Genomic DNA, 21,467 nt, shown 5'->3' with positions numbered 1-21,467 from the left:
GACAAGCGTTGTACAGTCGCCATCAAATATATCGGAGCGGCCAAGGTGCTCACAAATATGTGAACGCGCCTCTGCTGTCAAGGCGGGAGAGTGAGTGTTCAGATATTTTTGAGCACCTCAACCGCTCCAATATATGATGGTAGTAGCGTAAGTGTTGCTAAAGTAAGAAGTGCGGCCTAAATGGGGAAACGTGACATAGGGCGGTGCAGACTCTGCATGGAGGCAGAGGAGACGCCCTTGCACATCCTCACAGAGTGCCCTTGCCTAATGCGTACTCGGAGCATTCCATGAAATTGTCTACCGTTGTCCCGTACAAACGCGAAGTTTCTGAAGATTTAAAGGTATAAGAGTTTCCTTTTCTATGACAAATGGTCAAAAATACGCACAGAAAAATAATCGCCTGCTTTAAATGCCGAGAAAAAAGTCGCAACACAGGAAATACAATGCGTTTGTACGGGTCAGCCCGTGGCATGCTCCACTCGTGACCTAATCTTGGGCGGACACATATTGCGCCCGGAGGAGGTAAAGTCTCTCGAGACCAAAAGGATCCTGCAGCTGTTTGAAGTTGCAGGGTTGGATCGAGAGTTGTAGTAGGTGGCGATCACAATAGATCAGGAATGGTCGCAGTGATACATAGGCTTTGGAGCATTATATAGCACCTAATAAAGAAGAAGAAGAAGTGCTTCCGGTTTAGTAGATATTTAGCCATTTTGAAATTTACCCCGTTTTCAAACTTACCCCAATGCACATTACCATAATGTTTTAAGAGGAGCTCTTATCAGAAAAGCTATTAAATAAACTAATGTGTGAACTGAATGTTTGGTCAGTGTTAGAGATACAATAGTGGGTTAATGGCTGTGCTCTAAATATGTCTACCTTTATTTATATAACGTTAGACAAAGTGTCTTTATGACATTGACATAAGATTGAATTTTGCATTACTTTCTGGGAATTAAATTCTAATAGGAATCCTTTTCATATTTTGTTTTTTACTTTCTAACATTCATGTTTCTTAGGTTCATTTAAGATAAAGAAATAAACAACAACAACATAACGATTGGAGGAGGCCTTTGCCACCTGGCAAACGGACACACAAAAAAAAATGGAATTAAGAAATGTATTGTCCGAGTAAAAGGCTAAATAAATAAATAAATGTTTCATAGGTAATCAAAATTATCTTGTTAATCTGTAGAATGGGTATCCATTGGCAGAATTAGAAGTGAATATATATTTTTTCATAAGATTACTGTGTTATTGAAACAAAAGCTTTTAATTGCAATGCCTTAAATTTATTTTATTTGTGTTAGTTTTATATACCATCTCTTTTTAATAATATTTTTACATAAATATGAATGAGTCAATATTTTAGCAGTAAGTAAAGCCTTTATATTATAAGGCAGAGGGAATATATTTCCCACCTAATTTAGAACTTTATTTCAAATTGATAGGGTTCAATATTGCTTATCCCTGACATCCTTATGCCTTATAAAGGGTTAGTAGAAAATATATGTTCACAATATGAAAAACAGCTTACCCTCAATAGAGTTCCAAGCCACATCAATGGAAGAGAAGTTGAGGTTTAGGTTTTTGCCGACCCGTAGATTGCACACCTCTGTAAACTCCGTCTCACCAATAGCAAACACTTTGAACACTGAAACATAAATAATTCGTCAAACCTAACATTCTCCCTAGAGTCTCGAGGAGACCTCGAACAAGATGAAAGAATGAACTTAAACTCACAGCGGGCCTGTACTGGAGAAGAGTGGCCCACGACAGAGGAGGAGGCCTTGGCCAAGCGGCACACAAGAGACATACTCTAACTCAGAATAAAAGGGCTTAATAGAATAGAATATAGAGTCTAAATTTACATCCCAAGTGCTATAATAATATCAAGTATGAAGTTTATTACAGGTATATGTATGCAATTTTATTCTTACTGCCAAGTTTGACCAAAGTTAGCGTGGTCAGAGTATATCCATATCACATTGCAAAATTTTACACTTCAATATTGGCAGAATCTAACTTGCTATAGTAGCAAGTAGTCAAAGCAGCACATGGCAAAAAAATTGATTCAATACATTGTCATTATAATGTTCACTGTTCAATTGTTAGCAATTTATAGTTTGATAAACTTTAATTAGGTCAATAATTAACAAACTATTATCAACATGCTTTAAACACCAACCAATACTTTTTAACATTGATTTTTTTAAAGCAATAATAAATTAACAAATGTTAACTTTGGAAGTAACAATTAAAAACGTCAATATCATTCACTGCTGCAGGTACAAAAATAACAACATGCTGTGTTTTTATCATGTCTTGGAATGTAAATAAATTAGTTAAATTACCGTTTCTTCCAGCAATGACCACTTGAGAGGCATCTTTATTAAGAGCCAGCGCGTTCGCCGGGCCCTCCTGCGATACACAAATGGTATTTGATGGAATCATTTTTGGGTCATAAAAACAATAACACTACTCTTGAAATTCAGCTCATATTCCAGTCGTCTTCAATCGCTCCTGTGAAGGATTACATGTTCGTCAGCACATTGTTGGGTTGGTGACAGAGCTTTAGAGTCAACTTCAGGTTGAGGACTATAGCTAAAATGATAAGATTCCGCATTTATACACAAAAAATAGGTATCTTGCCGCTCCGTCTCCGTCTATCTTCTTGACATGACGGACTGATAGAAAAAAAATCACTTGAATCACTTCACTTCATCTTCACTTTTTTTTTAAACTGACGTTACGACGTTCGGAAGCTACAATCATAGTGATTATATTCTCTTTGGCTATAATTCTTGGCGATAATTCTTTGTAGAAACTTTACGCTCAATCTAAAAATGTTATGTTACATGTTATCGGTTTTTTTTATTTTATCGTGAAAGTATTTTAATTAATAAAATATATTATAATTTTTTTGATTTTAACTCAATAGTTAATAGAGTTCCGAACGTAGGAAATTGTCAGTGTTGCCAAAAGATAATTATTTTCTCCACACGCTCATAATCATAGAATAACATCCTCACTATGCATCCTCATCAAAGAATATAATACTCACTAGGAGAAGAACGGTAACTCCATACAAAAAAATGTCCCCAACCGTTTATACGTTTATACTAGTGGCGCCCTCTTTGTGTACCAATGGAACTAAAGTTGACAACCGGTTTAGCCTGGCGGGTATTGGTAGGTAGTAATTCTGTTGATAAACATATTTGTTATCTTCATATCACGAAATATATGCAAGATGCAAATATTACCCCTTGTTTGTGGTATTATCAATTGATTTAAATAAAAGGCATGTTTATGTTTATAACATTATATATATTATTTATTAAAAAATGTTTTACATATAAAAATATACACTGAAAACTGGCAACTGGCAACTTAATAAAAAAATAGACATTAATAAAGCGCATTCACAAAGTTTTCAGTACCTTTTATACAAATAACATTAGGCATGCCTACCTATTACACTTTACACACAGATACACTACACTTTATACACGGCATTTGACACAGATTTCCAACTTGTATTCATACATTTCTTCACGGTTAATTAATACGCTTTCCAGATGCGTTATGACTCGGTTCCTTCTGAACCCACTAAAGTTGTAAATTTCACTCTGGCTGCATCAACAGCCGTTACTCCGCATTTAGCACATTTTCTATGTGCATTGCTGTAATCCATGTAGGTACAGACTTACAGTCTTAAGTGGTACGTAGCGGTACACGTTGTATGTATTATTTAAAGAGTTAATAAATAAAATTTTCGTTATGAACTTTAACCACAGCAGTTGGACAGAGTCATTGACAAATATATTTTTTATTATGGTGGGTAGACGTACCTACCCTCCATATATTTTATGAACCTTGATAAAGACAGTTGGAAGCAAATATTCATTATAAAACTTAATCGCATGTAATTAAGTTTTAAGCGTTTTAAGACCCGTTTTATGATTAATATTGTATAAAATTCGTGATAATTTAAATCAGAGTTGGGAGCAATGTTGCTGTAGAAAAATGTTTTTATTTTTATTACTCGCAACTTTTTCCCGGAGGCCAACGCACACATAGAAGCTTAAGGCGCACACATGCGCAATTATTTGGGGACATAACTTTCTTAGGAAGTGAACAGGCCTTGATCCTCATGTAACTATCCGAAGGCCCCATTCACACGAGAGCTTTCTGTCCGTCTGGATTCAAACGCTTTTTTAACACGTGTAGACACACCGGGTGCGAAACTCTTGAGTTCGGCCAAACTCGGCTCCGCTCGGCTCAGCATTGCTCCGAGCAATTATTAGGGTTGGCACCACTTGACTTCCTCATGCGTGCACGACCACAGATAACATAATCACTTGAATTTTGACAACCCTAAATAGCCGAAAGGGATAGTGCCATATATTAGAAAAGGACGGACGACGGATGCTGATATAATTTTTAAAATACAAAAAAAATGCATCCGCACTTTATGTGGAGCCGATTTCTTAGACCACTGTAAAGTAGCTAACACACTATCGCACCGCACCAAGGTCATTGAGGGAAGCACCCATAAGTAAGAGGAAGAAAGCGATATCTCTTTCTCCCTCTTACTTATGGGTACGTCCCTAAATGACCTTGGTGCGGTGCGATAGTGTGTTAGAAGTTTTAAGCCACTTTACCAATCCAAACGTATACTGCCACTTCCATGTTTATATGTGTTTGAAATGTGTATCTTTGTAAAGAAAAATATGGAACTGTTTGATGTAAGAGTCACTAACTCTAAAAGAGGGACACATCGGATTAAGTTAAACTTACCGAAAACCAATCTAGCGTTATCACGACAAAATTCATATTGTATGGCTATTAAGATATTTAATATTCTCTCAGATACATTTAAAGAAATGGCTTTTAATATTTTTAAGAAGAAATTATTTAATTATTTAATTGAACATTGTTATTATTCTGTCGATGAATTCATAAACAAATGTAAATTGTAATGTTAGATATTTGTCAATTGTAGGTACTACTTATTCATTAATTTTATAAAATCGAATTGGAGAATTATTATTGTATATAAATTGCATGAATTGCATGAAATTAAAATTAAAATCGTAGTCTATAAGTTTCGGTTTATTCTTGTACATAGTCAATTTAGTTAGTATAAGTACAAACAATATTTGTACGCCAGTCATGGCAAAACAAGGATCGTACAAAAACAAAATGTAACACCTATATATACGCTTGTTTGAAGCAAATAAACATTCATTCATTCATTCATTCATTCATTCAAGGATAGCAAGATTTGACCCCATAGAAGGTAGGATCGCATAGAAGTGGTATACGCGTGCCTCCGTGAGGGACAAAACATACGCAAATGCGACACTGTGATTGGTCGAATTCATTTGTTGCCCACCATTCTCCATACTAATAAAAAGGTGGGGAACAAACAAAAAGTGAGACTGTGACAAGGACAAGCAATAATACCGCTTTCTCTGCTACTCCTACTGAAAGATACATAAGACTATGCCGTTCTGTCAGTTACCCCCACCACTCATGCCAGATCCAGGTATATCCTAGATTCATGTTCGACCCTGAACCGCTGTCAAACTTCGGTTTTGTAGGAAGTTTCCTTTCTGTACGGCAGTACTATTATTTATTCTGTGTCTACACGCTAAATTCGATTTAATGACCAACGCTTAAAGTCGAAAATCCAATGCTTGATAAAAAGCGCCACCGCTATATCTATTTGTGTCATTCAAACGCTTTTTTAACGCGCTTTGAAAAAGCTCTCGTGTTTATGGGGCCTAATTAAAAAACGAATAAAGTTGCGATTAGAAAAAAATATAATTTTTTTTTGATATTATGATCTATTTGACATTAAACGTCAAAATATATATTGAAATTATTGTAAAGGGTGTAAAAGGATTTCTCTTTGATGTTGATTTCTAAGTTTTAAATTATAAATGATTATTCTAGAGCAGTTGATAAACCTGTTATAATCTAAACATGTCCACCTTTAATGTTTATGATAGGTGCCTGATTGTAACCGTATTAATTACCATTTTAACGTTTGGCCTTGCATATTGCTTATATCAATATTGGTGATATCAAACAAATTTCCCGCGGGTGAACATTGCTTTCAAAAATCAGGAAAGCAGAACTTTATTTTTTGAAGTGAGTGATTTAGCTGTGAAAAAAATATTTTCACTATTACTGGAAAAGGATTATCGTTAAATAATATTGTTTTCAAATATTAGAAAAGTTACAGTCATACATAATAGTAATCTGTCAATCAAGCAATATGTCTTGCGCCATATCCATGATCAGGCTGAAATGTGGAGTCGGAGACTATATACTGATGTGTTGCTTTGGGGGTGCCCTCGCACTTTTAGGAATAGGATACTTTATTTATCATTATTGGTGACACTAAATTCTTTTTTACCAAAATTTTAGGAAAACCTGTTTCGTATTTTTCTGTGCGGGCAACACTGCACACCAAACGTCAAAAAATTATGGAAGAAAAAATATTGAAAAGTATGTGAAATCGCGATTTTCTTGGACGACATTGTTTTCAAAAATCAAGAAAGACTAAAAAGAGTTCTACAATAATTTATGCAACTCGAATGTGTATTTAAAATTAACATGTGATTGTGCTCGCCTGCTATCCGAATAACGACACAATGGATAGCGGGGACAGGATTTTGGTGGCCGCGGGGCTGACCGCCGCGGTGGTGGTGGGTGCGTTCGTGCTGTGGGGCCCAGGGGGTGCTCCGAAGATGCGGAAGCGGCGCGGGCAGATAGCGGGGCTCCAGAACCTGGGCCGGACGTGCTTCTTGAACACCCTGCTGCAGGCGCTGGCGGCCTGTCCGCTGTTCATCGACTGGCTGAAGAAGTACGCGAAGGCCGATAGCCACAATAGCATGATCACCACGCTCTACACCGTCATTGAAGGTTTGCACTTGTGTGATTGATTGCTAACATGCAACAGTTGTTATCACTTTCTTTATCTCAAGGTGAGGTTTAAACCTGCTTCATTTGAATAATTTTACACTTAGCATTGTTTCAGCCATTATGCTAAAGGCTTATGAAAATCATAGTTAATGAAGTAACTAAAACTAAGTAGAGTTTTATATTAGAAAATATTTTTTATGCCTTTATTAAATGGTTGTGTTCAGTTTATTTAAGAAAAGGTAAATCTGAAGAAGCTGGTGCATAAACTGTAACATTTTATATGAATCTAATTACACTATATTAATTAAAATTCAAGCATTTATTCTGTTTGTCTGTTGTCTATCTCACAAGCATGAAGCGTGATACTGTCACAGAGCAGGTATGATAAGCCTACAGGTTAAATCACAAAATAAATAACAATAAAAAGATTTGAAGTTGTACAAGGTGTAGTATAGTAGATATTTTTTTGTGTTAACCTAAACTGCTGCTAAAGCTACAAAGTACACTCATAACTTCTTGGTAATAGGTAAAACACTTCAACTTCACGATAACTTTACACAGTTGTGAATGGCACTCACGAGGCAGCCCGCGGCACACCAGTGTGCCCCCTGGGAGTGCTCCAAGCCCTGAGGGCAGCAGGTTGGGTGGTGCCGGCCGACCAGCAGGATGCACATGAGCTGCTGCATGTGCTGCTCTCCTGCATTGAGGAGGAGACCATTGCCATGTCCAAGAAGGTACAAGAGGGATTACTTTGTTTTTACATGCTTTTATTTAACTTGCCATTTTAGTATGTTTGTTAGTTAGATTTCCTATTGAGCTGAAATTATGCATACAATGTAAATTGGATTAAAATACAATATTCTGATGGCATGGAGCTGTTGATGGAGACAGGAGGTGGCCATGGAAACTTTGTGATAAAACAAACAACCCAGCCTAATTGTGTTTGGGGTTGTTAGAATTGTCTTGATAAGTAAGTATTAAAAGCTGGTACCGAAAATGAAATTTTTAAAAGGAAAATTTGATTGTTGCAGTTGGCTCAACTGATCTCTCATTTTAATGCCAGTATGGTACAAAAGCAGGATGATTGGGCCTGTGACTTGTCAATTAATTATACTTTTACAACCACAATTTTTTTCGTTACTAAGCTGAGAAGGCTTGATGCAAGACTGGCTGCCAGCACCTGTATTCTCCACATTGACGTTAGTGTGCTTAGTAATTTTTGACAAACATAACTGTGACCAGTATGACCCTATCGGCCTAACTCTTAATTTTTTGTCAGCCGGGCTGCCTCTCTGACGCGCTGGGCCTGGGCGGCGGGCGCGCCTGGTCCGCGCTGGCGTCGCCCGCGTCGCCGCCCGCCGCCGGCCCGGGCGCGCGCGCCGACTCCACGCCGCCCACCCCCGGCCCCGCGGCCGCCAGGCCGCAGTCCGCGGCCGCGGACGAGCCTGCTCTAGCGGACCCTGACCCGGGTGATCATGTTATTACAATGCGGCACATTTGGCAAGAAAATGCAGTACAGTCACCTGCAATAATATATTCCACAACGAAGGCCGCAAAAATATATGACACGAACTTATTTGTAGAGCTATAAGTGCGTGTCACATATTTTTGCGGCTTTCGATGAGTAACATATTATTGCAGGTGACTGTACAAACAGCAACACTCCTAACCTGACCTTACCACAACCATGACCATGACCATGGTGGACCTTATTACAATAGGCATACGGTTAACAGTTTGGGTGATGGTACTGGGGAACAGTCGACGTCATTGATAGTTTTACACTTTTGCACCTTACTGCTTTGTAATAAGGCGAAAAATGTAAACATATAGTTGATGTTGACTGGATAAGAATTTAGGAAACTCTTCAAATCTTATTTACCTGCACATATTGATTTTCGTTTGTCTGTCAACTATAATTCAAGCATTGAAAAAGCAACAGTTGGTAAATCTGATCTGTTTATGATAACCCGAACGCAACTGACGACGCGAATTAGTCTGGCGATTCATTTGATTGTTAAGCAAATTATATTCATCAAATTCTTCCGGGTGGAAGTTAACGAAGGATACTTAGACCATCAAGTATTTATCGTCTTTATCGAAAATCCGTATTGAAACGGTATACTGGGTGTAAGCAGAGCTATCTATGGGCCGATTGGGCGATTGTAATTATCTTGAACCGCATTAGTATGACAGCTGATTGAAGTTGAGGTTTCCTTACAAAATATTATATTTGTATGCCAGAGGAGGCGCCGGCGCCGCGCCGGCTGGCCAAGGGCGTGTCGCGGTCGTTCTGCCACCTCAGCTCCGTGGGGCGGCGCTGGGTGCCCGCCGCGCCCGCGCGCCCCGCGCCCGCGCCGCCCTTCCGCGGCACGCTCGCCTCCCGCCTGCAGTGCACTGTGTGCGGCACCAAGGTAACCAATTATCCTTCCCCGATATACGCCTGACGATCACTTAAAAATATTTCGTTGTAAATTTTTTGCCTCATTTGGAAGGCAGGTATTCACTTTTATTTATTTATCAAGGAAACAACACAGAAACATACATGAAACAGTAAACTACAGTAAGAAGAACTATGGAAAACTTTTCTTTATAAAATCGAAAACTTTTTTGGGGTCTGTAAACATTTGTCCCCGAAATTATGGTCAGGCCACCCTGTCGTACGAGGGAAGTACGAGGAAAGGAAAACCGAGGAAAGGGTGGATGGACTGTGTGAGAGATGATATGAAACGAACGCAAGTGAATGATTAGATGACGGCCGGCAGAGAGGTAAGGAAGAGAAAGACGTGCTGCGCCGACCCCAAGTGAATGGGACAAGGACAAGAGAATGATGACGATAGGACAAAGTAGAACTTTGAAAAAAAGAACTATTAGACAGATTTTTTTGTTTTTCAGAGTCCGATCCGGTATGACAAATTTGACAGCATCTCGCTATCAATGGCGAACGCAGCCATCGGTAACACAGGCACCTACAGTCTTGCTGGTATGTTGGCGTGACTGGTAGTATATTTCATGTAACAAAATAATCTGATAAATTCATGATCATACTTTCTAAACTAAATCATCACTCGTCTTAGGTCTTGCACTTGCCTTAACGGCTCGTGATAAACCTCTTGGGAGCTTGATGCCATGTCTGATGCACTCGTAAATGTACAGATGCAGTGTATAATTATTTTCCATTGTATTTTCACGGAAACGGTCGTATTTGTCATGTTAGTTCAGATAATGTACTTTTTCACCACACCAGCTCGGAAAGGCTTATTTTGCACTTCAAAAACTGATAGCAAAGTTGCATTTTATTCACATGTGAGGCAAAGTAATCAAATGCAAATTTTTAATTGTTTTCTTATGTTTGCGGGTAGAATAGACTTTTAAATGATGATTTTGGATGATAAATGTTTAATAACATTCATATGAATTTGATTTGGTTACATTTTGTTTGATATTTTACATTTAATATTTGCTTCGGAATGGTGTGGTGAAAAATGTTTTGTGTTTCACTTGGGGGCAAATTTTGTTTAACCCCCGTGCTTTGAAACCCTTGCAACGCTCAAGATTCCATTTTTCGAACCACTCGCTACGCTCGTGGTTCAATTCTGGAATATTTCGCTTGCTCGGGTATCAATATTAGCACGAGCGGTTAAACAACAACTTTGCCCTCTTGTAAAACAAATAACTATTTGTAGGTACCGAGACTGACTGAAATAGCAAGACAGTCAGTCTCGGTACAAAAATCTGTCTTGTTATATGACGCAAATTCAGTAGTATTCAGTAGTTAGATTCAGAAAAGATATGCTCTTGCTGTACATATGACTCTACAAATATCTTGAACTTTCTCTTTACATTAATGTTATTTCTCCAGGGTTACTCCGTGCGTTTACGGCTCCGGAGATGGTGAAAGGTGTCCGCTGTAACAAATGCTCGCCCGACACGCCACTTAACACGCAACATATCCGTACCGTCAACTTTGGAAAGGTACCAGTCCTTTATTTTCGGCAAATTTTCTTTTTAATTTTTTAATTTGGCAAGTTTTTTCATTTTGTATGTGTTGTGTGTCGGGGTAGCCGATTTAATTGATTGAGGTGTCATAACACGATGACACTTATGACACGAACAGGATATTTTCTTACCCAATTTTGAAGGATTTTTATTTATACGAAAAATCGAAGTTCGTTTTTCAAGACGTTTGGCTTGTTTGTTTTTTCAGTTACCAGCTTGTCTCTGCCTACACATCGGGCGGGTGGAGTGGGCGGGCGGCGCGCTCAGCAAGCGCACGGAGCTGGTCGCCTTCCCCGAGACCGTGGCCATGGCGCCCTACACGCAGGCCCCGCCACCCGCGGTATGTCAAGCGTGGCCTTAGCACGAAATTTAACCTCGTGCCGCCCAATGTGCAATACATTGTACAAAGTGAGACTCAGCATAACTGCCCAGACTTTAGAAATTAAATTCAGAGCTAAACGCCCAGTGTGCAATACGCTGTACATAAAAGTTTATCAGATGTCAGTTTTAAATTTTCGCGCATAATTGGAATTTACCGAGAGGTCGTGAATGATCGGTTCAGTGGCGACCATTTTGACAGCTGACGTTTGACAGATATTCATACACAAGTGTTGTACTTCCGCAATTATTCAAACATGCGCGACACATGGGTATATAATCTTGAGTTATTAAATTAATCATGGCTCTTTTCGTTTAGAGAGTGACATAAAAAACATCGTAAATGTTTGTTTTATTGAAATATACTGTTATTTTTGCACAAAGGTATAAATAAATATATTTTTTTCTTAATCGTAAGATTATGTTTATCATATTGCACACTGGGCGCTACTGTTACAAAAATACATAATATAACCTACAACTGAAGGTTCTTTTTTGATAGTTTATTTTTGGGTCTGCATGATGATTTACATGTTGAATACGAGCTGGAAGACTTTTTGCCTTCACATGATAAAATTTGTGATCCTGAATACCAACTTTCTGGTGATGAACCAAATATTTACAGTCTTAGTGAAAAATAAAGTTTCGAAGAAAGTCATACTGAAACACAGCAAAAATACTATAACTTATATATAATTAAGAAGGATATTAAGTTTTATGTTAAGGAAGTTTATTAACTATTTTTCAGACCTTGTTATAAAGCATTTCAGTGTCAAATAAATGAATGTTAACATACATAAAAATACCAATACTAAAATAAAAAAAAACTAATTATTTTTGTCTCACGTTGCTTATTATGTAATTATTTAAGCAGAATAATAATATTCAGAGGCTACGTTATCGCTATTACGTGCCTTAAAGTTGATTTAAAAAATATATTATATTACTTATAACATCAATCAAAAACCCAATGTGCATTTAAATGAACAAAAGATACGAAGGTGGAATTCAGTTTACTGTATTCATTTTTATTCACATATACCCAGAAATAAATAAAAAAAATCCTGCTCAAGTTTTTTGCAAAAAAAAAATAGTTGATGTACGTGGGCAGTTACGACTTCAAAATATTATGGCTCATATATTGCACACTGGGCGTTTAGCTGATCTTGCGTTTTTTTTCTTGGGCGGCACGAGGTTAAACTCGCCCTTTGTATTTTTATTAGCCCTGTTGTGTGTCCCACTGAGGTTCTACCACGGATTGCGATTGCTCTGATTGCGTGTCATGTGCGTGCACGGCTTCGATATTTTAACGCAACGGCACGTGGACGGTCTACATGAACGCAGCCGGTGTGCTCTGGCCTTAATTCTCTAGTTTTATCTTCATAACGTTTCCTCGATTAAATACCGGCATGTATTGTTTCCCAAATAGTTTTAAGTCTTAATGTATTGTTTACCCGAATTTTCGTTAGTCAAAATTGGTTTTTCTCAGAAACGCGTCACTTTTCAGGATTGCCATAAAACAAACCTAACCTAACCTATCTACAGAATAACCTTGCGAAAATTCTGAAAAGTTAACGGTTTCAGTTTTATGACTAACAATAATATGACATACAATACATTATGACTTAAAACTTTATGGGAAACAAAGGGACCCCATTCGCATCGCCACGAGTACATGATTTCTATTTCTATAACAAATGTTCCCAGACGGACCTAGTCTCTCTGATGAGCGGCGGGCGGCTCCGCGCGAGCTTGGCGGAGGCCGAGCAGAGCGAAGGTTCTTCCCGCGCGTTGTACCGGCTGGCGGCCGTCGTGGTGCACGTGGGCGGGCCCAGGTCCGGACACTTCGCCACCTACCGCCGGGGGAACGGGTTCGAGGCCCGCAGGTATGGCTTGCTGTGCAGTTATGCGCGGGTTGAAACTCACAAAATACCTAATATCTGATTTACGTTAAATATAGAGGTAGCCGTTATCATTTGGCTTTTAAAAATCAAATCAAAAAAATCAAAATACATTATTTCAGATAACTATGATCCATACATGATAAATTTAAATAAAATCACAAATAAAAAAGCAATAATAACCATATATCACAATAATACCTATAAGTGTTAAAATACAATTAAAATTAATATTAAAACACACAGGTATAATTAATACTAATAAAGACACTTTATGCTGGCGATATATTCGATTGAGTTGGGAGTCATACGAAAAGTTTGTCGAGTCCATTTGACTCCCACTTGTTTGGCAACCCTGATTATAAAGATATTTAATAACTGTCAATATACGATCAGAAGGGGGTCCCTTTGTTTCCCATAAAGTTTTAAGCCATAATGTATTGATTGTCATATTATCGTTAGTCATAAAACTGAAACCGTTAACTTTTCAGGATTTTCGTAAGGTTATTCTGTAGATAGGTTAGGTTAGGTTAGGTTTGTTTTATGGCAATCCTGAAAAGTTACGCGTTTCTGAGAAAAACCAATTATGACTAACGAAAATTCGGACAAACAATACATTATGACTTAAAACTATTTGGGAAACAATAGAGACCCGATCAGAAGACATCATTTCGTTTGGCAGTGATACCAGTGAGGACTTGGTTATTGATTGTGTCAAATGTTGTGTAACACTAATTTCTCAGTTTAAGGAAAGCCCTTTTTCTTATCTTACCTTTTTATTTGTGCAAATAAATTATTTGGTGTTATGTGTAATTAACTAATTAATAGTAGCTTAATGGTTTAGAGATTTACAAACAACTAAATACGCAGGGCCACAGATAAGTTCTATGTAAACTCATCTAATGATCGTCAAACGTTCTCAGATGGTGGTACACGTCGGACACCCTGGTGCACGAGGTGTCGCTCACGGAGGTGCTGCGCTGCGCGGCCTACATGCTGTTCTACGAGCGCGCGCCCACGCACGCCGCGCGCACGCAGCACGCGCACGCGCACGCGCCGAGCACGCCGGCGCACCAGCACCACCAGCAGCCGGCGTCGCTCGACGCGAATACGCATCATATATGATTTGATGCGAGCTCCTTGTTTGCGCTCCCTAGGTATTTGTCTGATCGTTTGAATTGTAGACCGCTCGGTCCGTACTGAGTCAACTTTTGTACAAACGGCACCACACTTAACTGTTCATCGGTGGACCTTATGCCTTTTGTAATAAGGTTTACTAACTGTCAGTTAACGGTGTGGGCTATGGTTGGTATATGGAGCCTTTGCGACTTGCGACTGCTTTATTTATAATATGTGACGTTATCAATGAAAAGGAACCTCGCCGATGGCTCTTAAATTTAAACTTCGTTGATAATGACGTTAATATTATATCGTTATTAAGGTCCCTTTAACCACACTTTAACTGAAAAAGTTGGTCTATCCCTGACAAACTACACAATTTTCCTGTTTGGCATAAACTCAAGAGTTTAAAAATACAAATGTTGAAATGTCCTTGTTTTGTTTAAAATATGAACTCGAAATGACTTTTGTGTCGCCTGTCTGTACAGTCGTCAAAACGAGTTTTAGAACAAATCTTAATAATAATGTAAATCTACTGTTTATCTAAGAAATCTTGCACTTTTGATCCTGATTCCAAAATCAACCAATTTTATAATAATTGTTAAGCCAATTGCCATAATTTAAAATATAATTAGATAATTACTAAATTAACACACAGCTTAAGTATACTAAGCTCAAAGCATTGAGTATATAATTTGGATTTGACTTAGATCTAGAGCCATACTTGGCGTGACTAACTCCGGTTTTTGTCACACACATCTGAATTAATAGAAAATTCAAAATCAAAAAAGGGTTTGTGCCGTCCTACAATAGATGGCACTGTTTCGATTGTTACGCATTTCTATTAGTTTAGCTGGTTGTTAGTTTATGTACAGTGTATTTTAGACCAATAATATCAGTGATATTTTACTGAAAATACTACTTATATTTGGCCTGAAGCGTTTTAGGGTCCTGAGAGCCATTAAATCTTAAAATTATGTTGCTTGTTTGAATGTTTGCTTGTAGGCTGAATAAATGCTTTTAGAGCTCAGATTACTTGATGAATGAATTATTTATAATTCTGTGAGATCTTCTATAGTTCCTGCTTTTTAATCTTTTAATATTAACATTTTTATTTTGACTTTTCGTCTCGTGTTTGACTGTAATTGTCCATTTTGATGTAGATTACGACTCAGTATTATCAGATCTGATTCGTCCTTATAAATAAATCTATATTCTACCACAGACAATTGAATGATAGACTGGTAATCTTCACACAAAGTCAGATTAACTATACAAAATGTATCGGACTGAGAAGGATTTGAAACACAACACACTCTTCAATTTCAAAGGATTTTACTGTTTATAAAGAATTGGTATCTTTAACCTTTTCGACGCCGTGTCAAACACAAAAGCTGTCAAGCGGACGCCACATCACTGAAGTATCAAAACTGAAATTGAACTTTATGCATGTGCACGTAGGTCTATTTTACTCTGTGATCATTGACCGATTAGTAAGCCTTTGGCGTTGAACCTGCGGTGCGGATATATCGGTCATTGGCGTCCAAAAGGTTAATTTCCTACTGGTGTTTGCATTTACGATGTTTCATTCTCTAGTTTTCTACTGACTGTATTTTCTACTGCATTTACTCTCGGAACATATCGGCTCGCACGAATGCTTTTGACAAGTTTTAACCTAACTTTACATAAGGCAAGTGCACCTCTTCTATAAATACAGGTCGAGGGTAAGTTGAACTCGGTCACTTATCCCAAATGGCAAAAATGCATAATGCCTACAAGTACCTCTACCCTAAGGGCGTGTACACACTAACGTTTTTGCCCCGTGTTTTCTCAACGTTTCTATACAAAATATCCACGTGGCGCGGCGTGCCGATTAGTATGGCGCCGCCGGCAAAACGCCGAGCGGTCGCTGCTAGTGTGTAACAGCTCTAACCCGGTCTTGTTTTTCTACAGTAGGTGTACTTGCCGCCTGGTTGTAATTTTTTAATAACTGTCCATTATCTAAACGATAAACTTTGTATCATCGTAACGTAAGCTATTGACCGAAATACTAAACATTTTGACTCATAAATTATGTAAAGATTGTATGTATTAGAAAACTCCACTAGTAGAATTACTCAATACTAACTGAATGTCCCCTTGTACATTTGTATTGTATTGTACATCCTTTTCACTCGTAAAGACTTGAAAGAGAAGGACTTGGTGGTATAGTTTAAATTATCTGACGTAGATTAGATCCTAAGCTAAGCAAGGTGGTTTACTGTTAGTTGTTGTACAGATATACCCCCTTATTCATAAAACATTACGGGCCAGATTTACTTAAATTTTGTTGTATCCCTTTCTTACAAAGACATAAGTCAAAATGACAGATAAAGACAAACGATTTATAGGTAGCTAATTCAGGCTTGTAACGCGTTCATGAATAACGCCAGTAGTGAATAATTCTTCACCATCGTATCTTCACGGAAACGTGTTATTTAATTCGGTCTCAGTACTAAAAGTACTGAGGTTTCAGAGAAAATACGATGGCAAATGATTATTCGCTTCATGTGTAACTTATGTTCTTTTCAAATAATTTTAACTATACACAGCAGAATGTTGAGGTAGTAGATTAAGGTACCTGTAGGCCAAGCACATGATTTGATTGGCGCGGCAGTATCTCGCGGCGAGATAGACTACCGTCTTTTTCTAACTATGTTACTAAAAGAGGGACGAGATACTGTCGCGCCAGTCATGTGCTAGCCCGGCAGTACTTGCATATTCGAAGTGCCATCTCTAGTGTAAATGGAAACGTGGGTATCACGTTTTAGATGTTAACTTTCATGTAATATTTAACTTATTAATGGCTATAACATTTATCACACAGATTGAAACGGTGACAGCTGCCATCTCCATACAATTTATAACCTTAACCCGTGGAGCGCCCTAGTATCACACGTGTCATAACTCCATACTACTGTGATATTGGGGCGCTCTCTACGGGTTAAAACGCAAAATTGTATTGTGTTGGCAGGTGTCACCGTATCCAAGCTGTATGAAAAATTCGTATGTTCTAAACAATGTTGTGTTATGTATTTTAAATTGCTTTACTACTCATTTAGCACATCTTGTATAATATTTTTTAACCAAAGTTTCCGTGGGCAAGTTACCACAATACATTTTAGGGTGTCTCACGAATTTAATAACCCTGTATCGTACTTAGCTCTGGCATTTACCTCGTTTTAACTATTGACTCCAGATGTGTATTTTTGGGTGACTATACGCACATAGTTATAGCTATATGTCTTAGGAATAGATTCCCATCGTGATATTTAGATTGCATAATACTTATGCATCTTTGTATGATACTTCTAGTAATATTTTGAATTTTGTTTCATCATGTAAACTTTATAAGAATATATTATGTCATTTTATGCCTGAATAGACTCGCTGAGTGCAATACGATCACTTTTTCTAGAAGTGCTTATGAAAATACTAAACTTTTGTTCGTATGATTTGTGATTGTGTTAAAAATGTTTGTGCCTTTGTTTAATTTTAAGCTAATTGATTGGTAATTATGAAAGAACTTTAAAAAACTCAAAAAATTTCTTATCTCTATTTTAAAATTTTGTCTCTTGAAAACCAAAGTAATTGTCCTTTTGTGGTCAGTGCCGGATTGAGACAATCTGGTTTGTTAGGATTTCAGGGCCATGGCGTCCATGGCACGGTCTAATCCGGCACCGTTAGTGGTAATATTGATAGGAAGAGGCTTCCAGAGCAACTGTAGAGGCTCGCCAGGCGGGCCCGGTGTAGACATGTTTATAAAATTACATTTATCATTATAAGGAACTCTTGTTTTATTTATAAAACTTTAACCTTTAGGCTGTCGTTTCTCATGTCATTCAAACATTAATAATATTGGTACAAGCTAGCAATTATAAATATACTAGAGAATAGAGATGACCCTTGCTGGCCTTGCTCGTTGGAGTTTGATAACTCTCTCTTTGACCGCCATTGACGTCAACTGACGCGCGCGGCTACAGCCCAACATCAACCTCCACGCGTTACGATAAGGTTCAGGATGACACGCCGCACACGATAGGCGTAGCGTTCGAAGGGTTAAACTTGAATCGTTATTTCTCGCCAATAATGAGGGGGGTACTCCCCATGCACCTTCCAGTATTAAGTAGGTTACTCTGAGATGAGATTGTATGTCATAACAGTTTATGTGTACCTATGTACTTGGCATTAGGGTCGTCACCTTGAGGGGTAGAGAAACGTAGTGATTTAATTATCTTTGGGGTAGAGTAGAGAGTGAACAATTTATAAGTTTTATAACTTTGATGTTAATAATAAATGGTGATTCATAAAAGTGCCACTTTAGCAGTTTACATTTGACCAATAAGAGTCATAAACAAAAAATAAAACAATAAGCTTATTGTGCAATTTTAATATTTCATTGAAAGGTTTCAAATTGTGTAATTTATTTATTTATTATATTGTGTAATGGGTAATACAGATAGCCAAAGTTGAATGAACATTTAACACCATGGTGCAACAGTTTGGCAAGTGGTGTGGTGTTTGGTGGTATCCTAATGAGTCATGTATGTTTACAAACAACTACACAACTGTTATTTTAGGTTATGTGGTTACACAAGCAGTATTTTTATGAATTAGTATTAGTATGGTGGTATGTATTAGCAAAAATCCTACTCAGACTGAAATGTGGCTCAAGTTCAAATTATTCAGCTGAATTTAAATTCTTAAAATGGGAAATAACACTGTATATGAATCATGCAGAAGACCTCATGAGACCTATCCCCGGGGTTAGAGGTAGATATTGGAAAAATATTATCTAGTTATGATCCCTTTACATGATAAGAAGAAGAAGTTACTCTGTCTATGATCAATGTTTCAACCCATGAAAGCAATGCCAGTTGCCTGGCATTTGGCAACCTCACACTTTGCTTTGCCCCTGGTCTATTGATCCTTAGTGTTAACACTTTCGCTGCGGCAATTAGTCTAACTTGTAAACTAATTAATCATACTGTGTATGGAGTCTTTCAACCCCCTCCTGCAGTGAACATGTAAAATAAACGAAATTTAATGTATTGCAGCCATTGCAATTGCATTTGCATTAGGTCATTACCTGTGATTGCACCCTAAGAGAAAATATGATGTCAAAATAGATGTGATAAAAATTAAACAATTTTAAAGGTTTACAATTTATTCCTTATGTATAGGTACATACACATATGTAAATTGAGGGACATTGCCAGTGCATGAATGCACAATCTGTTGTGCAGTTTTAAAGGTGCACCACTTATCAAAATTGAATAAACATATCACATAAGATCCTCTGCAACTCTGGGATAGCACAACTACTTGGTATCAATTGTCATAACATTACTTTCATTAGAAGTTGTAAAAATGTAAACAAAACAATATTTTTACTTCTTAATTTACCTTAAAATTAGATTTATTACATTTATAATGTATGCATCTTAATTTTAAATCTGATATTACCTTTTTTTGTTTATTTAAGTTTAAATTTTAAACAATTCAAATCAAAATTGAGGTTATGCCTTATATGTACAATGTTTACATTTTTGGTCACTTCTATTGAACACCTTTCAATAAGCATCTTTTTTTTGCAAAACACAACAGAACTGATCTGCCCTCCTAAGCCGAAAAGCGCTATCTCAAAAACAAATGATTTTGAAAATGGAACTCTCAATTATAGAAACTAAAGTATAAATTAGCAATGCATTTTCTTTTGAGAGAGCGCCACACTCGGCTTAGCAGGGCATTGCTATTTATGAATGACAAGTGGACCTCATAGTTAGCTGCATTTCCTGCAGGTCCTAGGACATGCTGTCAATGAGTGAGGCACGCATTGTAGAGGTGATGGCTGTAGGCTTGGCATCATTCAGTTTGAACACACTCTCAATCACTGAGATCTCTGTCGACGTAGTGTCCATGCCACAAAACGCGCACCAATCGTTAACCACCATCCCCGCTGCTACTACATCACTGCCTCGGTTCACTGTACCCGCAACTAACGGAACTTGTAAGAGAGATGAGAGCTCGTCCTGATCTTGTATGGTAGTTTTAGGGTGAACTAAGCCTCCGCGATTACTGAGCGCGGCGTATGAACCGACCAAAACGTTTCCGGCCACAGACTGCCGAAACACTTCTACGTTTAGTGTGTCTGCGAGAATTTCCTCTGTGTCGCGGTCCAGGTCGGGGTGCACGAGCGCCACATAGTCGTTGCACGCTATGACGTTTCCGAGCGCGCTGAGGCGCTCCTCTACACGCTGCACCTTCACTGTGTCCGGCAGACTGTTGCGTATGTGTTGCAACTCTGTGTCGGTGGTCGCCGCTGGCACCAGAAGTCCGTTCTTGTTGGCTACGGTCATCCGGCCGATGATACGACATCCCGCGATACTGACGTGCACCACGGGAATCGTTTCTGCGAGCTCGGCTTCGAACACGCTGTAGAAGTTTTCTGAGCCTCCGATAGCAACGAGGCAATAGGAATTTGTCAATTTGCTAAACACCCCCACTTCATTGTTATTCTCGAATTGTACACGGACTGCCATGATTGTTAGATGCGCGATTAACTTTGAATTTCAATTTATTTCACAACGATTATATATCTTCACGTGGGGAGGGAAATGAGAAAAACACTCGTTGAAGGGCACACGTCACTTTGACAGTAGAGTCCACAGATTGTGCAAACAGTGTTGCCAACTGGGATTTTGAAAAAATGCTAGACTAATGTCTAGTAACGCCACCATGTCGGTCCGAGTACAGGAGCAGAGCACGAGGGCGATTCCATTGCGAAGAGGCGTAAGGCAGGGAGACGTTATCTCTCCGAAACTGTTTACTGCCGTAATGGAAGACGCCTTCAAGCTCCTGGAATGGGAAGGACTTGGCATCAACATCAACGGCGAATACATCACTCACCTTCGGTTTGCCGACGATATCGTAGTCATGGCAAAGTCGATGGAGGAACTCAGCATGATGCTCGATGACCTCAACCGAGTTTCACAACGGGTGGGCTTGAAAATGAACATGGACAAGACGAAACTTATGTCAAATGCCAATGTTGTGCCCATCCCAGTCTCTGTTGGGAACTCGGTACTCGAAGTTGTT

General features: G+C 38.3%; 4 protein-coding genes across 4 annotated transcripts in view; 1 reads left to right on the top strand and 3 right to left on the bottom strand.

The window, feature by feature from the left end:
- LOC134669937 (GATOR2 complex protein WDR24) overlaps positions 1 to 2,689 on the bottom strand; it is a 35,087-nt gene extending 32,398 nt beyond the window's left edge. The window contains exons 1-2 of the mRNA XM_063527555.1: positions 2,352 to 2,689; positions 1,535 to 1,651 (exon numbers count right to left, since the gene is read on the bottom strand). Coding sequence (XP_063383625.1) covers positions 1,535 to 1,651; positions 2,352 to 2,451 — 217 coding nt within the window. The 5' untranslated portion in view covers positions 2,452 to 2,689. The remainder of the gene's footprint in view (positions 1 to 1,534; positions 1,652 to 2,351) is intronic.
- Positions 1 to 21,467, bottom strand: part of LOC134669938 (mucin-3A-like) — a 208,873-nt gene that overhangs the window by 75,595 nt on the left and 111,811 nt on the right. The window lies entirely within an intron of this gene.
- LOC134669935 (ubiquitin carboxyl-terminal hydrolase 30 homolog) lies at positions 6,353 to 18,158 on the top strand. Its single transcript, XM_063527551.1, has 9 exons — positions 6,353 to 6,933; positions 7,495 to 7,667; positions 8,213 to 8,402; positions 9,178 to 9,347; positions 9,829 to 9,916; positions 10,796 to 10,908; positions 11,141 to 11,272; positions 13,018 to 13,196; positions 14,135 to 18,158. Exons 1-9 carry the CDS (start codon positions 6,663 to 6,665, stop codon positions 14,334 to 14,336), a joined length of 1,518 nt encoding a protein of 505 aa, XP_063383621.1. The 5' UTR covers positions 6,353 to 6,662; the 3' UTR covers positions 14,337 to 18,158.
- LOC134669934 (eukaryotic translation initiation factor 6) lies at positions 19,862 to 21,042 on the bottom strand. The gene has a single exon (XM_063527549.1). It carries the CDS (start codon positions 20,909 to 20,911, stop codon positions 20,174 to 20,176), a length of 738 nt encoding a protein of 245 aa, XP_063383619.1. The 5' UTR covers positions 20,912 to 21,042; the 3' UTR covers positions 19,862 to 20,173.

The sequence above is a fragment of the Cydia fagiglandana genome, chromosome 13, assembly GCF_963556715.1.
Source record: "Cydia fagiglandana chromosome 13, ilCydFagi1.1, whole genome shotgun sequence".
In the NCBI taxonomy this organism is placed as follows: domain Eukaryota; kingdom Metazoa; phylum Arthropoda; class Insecta; order Lepidoptera; family Tortricidae; genus Cydia; species Cydia fagiglandana.
The sequence above is the reverse complement of the archived record's forward strand: the minus strand, read 5'-3'. Positions and strand labels throughout refer to the sequence as shown.

Bases quoted from the DNA above. Each gene is read 5' to 3' on its own strand.
- LOC134669934 (XM_063527549.1), bottom strand. From the start codon at position 20,911: ATGGCAGTCCGTGTACAATTCGAGAATAACAATGAAGTGGGGGTGTTT.
- LOC134669935 (XM_063527551.1), top strand. From the start codon at position 6,663: ATGGATAGCGGGGACAGGATTTTGGTGGCCGCGGGGCTGACCGCCGCG. The intron at 9,917-10,795 runs GTATGTTGGCGT...TTATTTCTCCAG, and splicing joins AGGCACCTACAGTCTTGCTG to GGTTACTCCGTGCGTTTACG. The intron at 13,197-14,134 runs GTATGGCTTGCT...AAACGTTCTCAG, and splicing joins AACGGGTTCGAGGCCCGCAG to ATGGTGGTACACGTCGGACA.